A 3,761-nucleotide genomic window follows, 5' to 3' on the forward strand; every position below is an offset into this window, starting at 1 on the left:
TTCGTTTAATATTACTTTGAAAAATGTATTAAATAATCAAAACCGTTTATTATTTGCGCATTTGTATAAATATGTATTGACACAAAAGTAAAACTCTTTATATATTAAAAATACGCTAATTTTAATACACATATTTTTAATTTCTCTCTCTTTACCATAAATTGTAAAAGATATATTTCATTATTTCATTAGAGGATAAGCAGATAATAGAATATAAAGAGCAATATTTATAATGAAAACAAAAGTAGCACAAAAGCAGTTGTATTTTCAAATAGTAATCGAGTGCCAAGAATAAATATCAAAAACATAAAATCAATGTGTTTGACAAAAACAGATGATACAATATATTATTTAAAATTGTTTCTATAATAATGGAAATATGTCAAGAACATTGATATTGACTTCTTGACAATTAAAATCTTTTATCATGATAGGCTCTACAATCATGAAATTAATTTGTTTAATGTTGCTGATATTGCTAATATTTGATATATCTAGTTCTACGCATATCAGTGGCACTTTTAACACCAATGATTTTTTCAAGTTCCTTATAAAGTTTGGCTTTCAAAAGACAGACCAACATAAACAAAAAGATTCTTATGGTTATATTTTTGGAAATATCACTTCAAAAACAAACTTTTCTCAAAGCATTACCTTAGCTGTACTTGATCGGGGACACTTTTTAGAATATTATGGAAATCGTGTAATAAGAAATAAGAAGGTTGCATGTGCCATGATGTTTAAAACATTGAATCAGACTTCATACGATATAAAATGTAATGACAATGGTCAAGATTATTTAAGGTATTATTTTTAATATTTATAATTTATATCACTTATTGATTAATTTACATTCTTTGTAATAACTTAATATATAATTGTTGAATAATGTTATTTATTAAATTATAAGTATTTGTAGAATCATTTTGAAAAACATTTTGATACCTATTAAACTGAAGAATAAAATTATTTACATTAAATATAATTTCAAAATAAATATTAAAATTAAGTCTAATTTTACTTTTATAGAAGAATACCCTGTCCGAAAGGAAAACTGTGTGTAGATGAAAATTTACCTTGGAATGTCATCAGTGGAAATCAATTTACATATATTATTAAAGATATCTGGCAGCCACGTTTCTGGTACATTAGTTTAATAGCTTGTTACAGAAATAATGAAACTTGCCAATGGGAGTATTATGATAAGTACAACGAACTAGATTATGATATCTGGTTGGTCAATGGAAATCCTAATAACAGTGGTTTAAATAGTTTAACGTATCAATTTTCATATGATAGGCAGAACACTATAGAATTTTATTTGCTCTTCTTTGTTTGTTATATTATCTTAGTTCCACTACAATTGTATGCTGTAAGATTACAAAGACATCCTGTCACAAGACTTTTTACAGCAAGTCTTCTGTTAGAATTCATGGCTATATGTCTAATTCTTATTCATGTTTTAAAATTTGCCTTTGATGGTATTGGCTATGAGCAATTAGAGATAGCTGGCGATATTCTGGATATCCTTTCAAGAGTAATTATCTTAATTTATAACAATTAAATTAAGTATAAGATAATATAATTTAGTTATAATAGGCTTTCCTTAATTTGTATTTAATAATTTTCTTTATATCATATAATAAATAATATTATGTTAATTAAATTATCTTATATCTATTCATGTTTGTAGACATCATTTATGTTATTGCTGCTTTTATTGGCAAAAGGGTGGGCAGTAACTCGACAAGAATTGACGTGGAAGCCCTTGGTGTTTGCTATATGGCTTTGTTATGGCATTGTTCATATTATGCTATATATATGGAATATGGTATGTCGTTAATTATTTAATATATTATTATTTTTATATAAATAGATAAGCGTGTCATATATCCATACATATATTCTATAATTATGTATTTTATATTTGTGTATTACAATAGAAATGATAATTATAGAAAATGAAGTATAAATTTATTTTACAAAATTAAAATTAAAATTTTTAAAAATACAATTATTATTAATATATGCAGTTGTAATTATAATTAAATATAAAATTTAATTAAAAACTTCAAGATAATTTCCATTACTTATATTTTGTCATCCAAATTTTTATGTTATATTTATAGACAGAAGTTGACATTATTGAAGATATTGATGAATACCAAACATGGCCAGGTTGGTTTATACTATTTTTTCGCAGTATAATTATGGTCTGGTTTTTGTATGAACTTCGCAATACTATGACCTATGAACACAACACTCAGAAATTAAATTTTCTACTTCACTTCGGTGCTTCTTCATTAGTATGGTTTATTTACCTTCCTATAATAGCACTCATTGCTCTTCAAATAAGTGCATTATGGAGGTTTAAACTCTTACTAGGTAAGGTGGTTCTTAAATTCCTATTTTTATATAAACATTTTTAAATTGTATGATTTATATTTTTACTTCATTTTTCTATATTCATTAACTCATACAGTTAAGATCAACCGCTAATAAAAAAGAGTTACAATAAAAATAAAATCTTAAAATTGAAATTTCATCAGAAAAATTTAAGTAATTTAGTTGAATTTTTTTAAATAAACTATATTCAAAAAGAAACTACTGAATATAGATTGATAATTATTTTAATCTTGTATCTTAATCAATCCATATTAAGAATATATTAGTATCATCTAATAATGCTTGATTATACGTGTGTATAATATTCTGCAAATGTAATTAAAAAATACCCATAAAAAAAGTAATTTCTATAAAGGTATCAAATATTTTAAATAAACTAATGTTTAGGCATTACATACTCTGTTGACTGCTTTGCTTACTGTGTAATGGCGCATCTTCTCTGGCCAACACGTAGTGAACAGTACTTCTTATTGGCCCAGGGCACCGATAATGGCGACGAACTCGACGAATTCAACGAAGCACCACACGTATTGAATAATTACGTTGAACCGCCGGAGTTGAGCAAAGTAATAACTTAAGCTTTTGACATTAGTCTCCAAAGGAAATGCACATTGTGCACATTCTTATATGCATACGCACACGCGCACTTCCTTGCGCAACCAGTCATTCATTAATAAATTACAACTATGTGTAATAAAAGAAATCTTTATTTTCTTTAATTACATCATTAAGCTGTGTTTAAACCATTAACAATATTTTTATTAATCTTGAAAATATGGAATAATTGCTATTAAATTCATTGTAAAAGTTTGGTATTGAAATATATGGCACGTATCACTTTCAATTTATAAATTATAGAAAACTAAACAACTAATAGATCTATACAGTTGCTTAATTTTTAGTAATTAAACAATAATAATATCTAGTGATATATCTGTCAATAACAAACTATTCCAGCGTTTAAGAAAATACGGAAATTATTAATTGATAATAAAGAATATGTAGTAATATCGATCCTTATTGGATAAAGAATTAAGCGTAACATACATATATATATATAAAAAATTCGTTCATTTAAACGAAATAATACAATGCAACGACTATGTGATGTACATTTGCCAAAAGGGTGAAAATATTCAAATACAGCAAAGAAGATATTTTGTGCTTCTTGAGACTGATGCAATTTTTACTCCTTTGATATCGATTTCTATTAATAAATTAATCACGATTTTGATGAAACAATTTCGCTAAAAATTTGTTGATAAATTGTAAGCTTTAGTGTAAAAGCGAAAAAAACAAATCAAATGAAAACAATTATTATATAAGATTTACATATTATTTATTTATTTTATCAT

At 25.2% G+C, this 3,761-nt stretch overlaps 1 protein-coding gene across 1 annotated transcript; it reads left to right on the top strand.

Moving 5' to 3' along the window:
* The first annotated feature begins 427 nt into the window (after positions 1 to 427).
* Positions 428 to 3,211, top strand: LOC105359437 (transmembrane protein 145). The gene is made up of 5 exons (XM_011496049.1): positions 428 to 804; positions 1,030 to 1,537; positions 1,694 to 1,831; positions 2,130 to 2,385; positions 2,794 to 3,211. Exons 1-5 carry the CDS (start codon positions 428 to 430, stop codon positions 2,982 to 2,984), a joined length of 1,470 nt encoding a protein of 489 aa, XP_011494351.1. The 3' UTR covers positions 2,985 to 3,211.
* The last annotated feature ends 550 nt before the right edge of the window (positions 3,212 to 3,761 follow it).

The sequence above is a fragment of the Ceratosolen solmsi genome, unplaced genomic scaffold (assembly GCF_000503995.2).
Source record: "Ceratosolen solmsi marchali unplaced genomic scaffold, CerSol_1.0 scaffold11, whole genome shotgun sequence".
NCBI lineage: Eukaryota > Metazoa > Arthropoda > Insecta > Hymenoptera > Agaonidae > Ceratosolen > Ceratosolen solmsi.

Bases quoted from the DNA above. Each gene is read 5' to 3' on its own strand.
- LOC105359437 (XM_011496049.1), top strand. From the start codon at position 428: ATGATAGGCTCTACAATCATGAAATTAATTTGTTTAATGTTGCTGATA. The intron at 805-1,029 runs GTATTATTTTTA...TTACTTTTATAG, and splicing joins AATGGTCAAGATTATTTAAG to AAGAATACCCTGTCCGAAAG. The intron at 2,386-2,793 runs GTAAGGTGGTTC...ACTAATGTTTAG, and splicing joins GAGGTTTAAACTCTTACTAG to GCATTACATACTCTGTTGAC.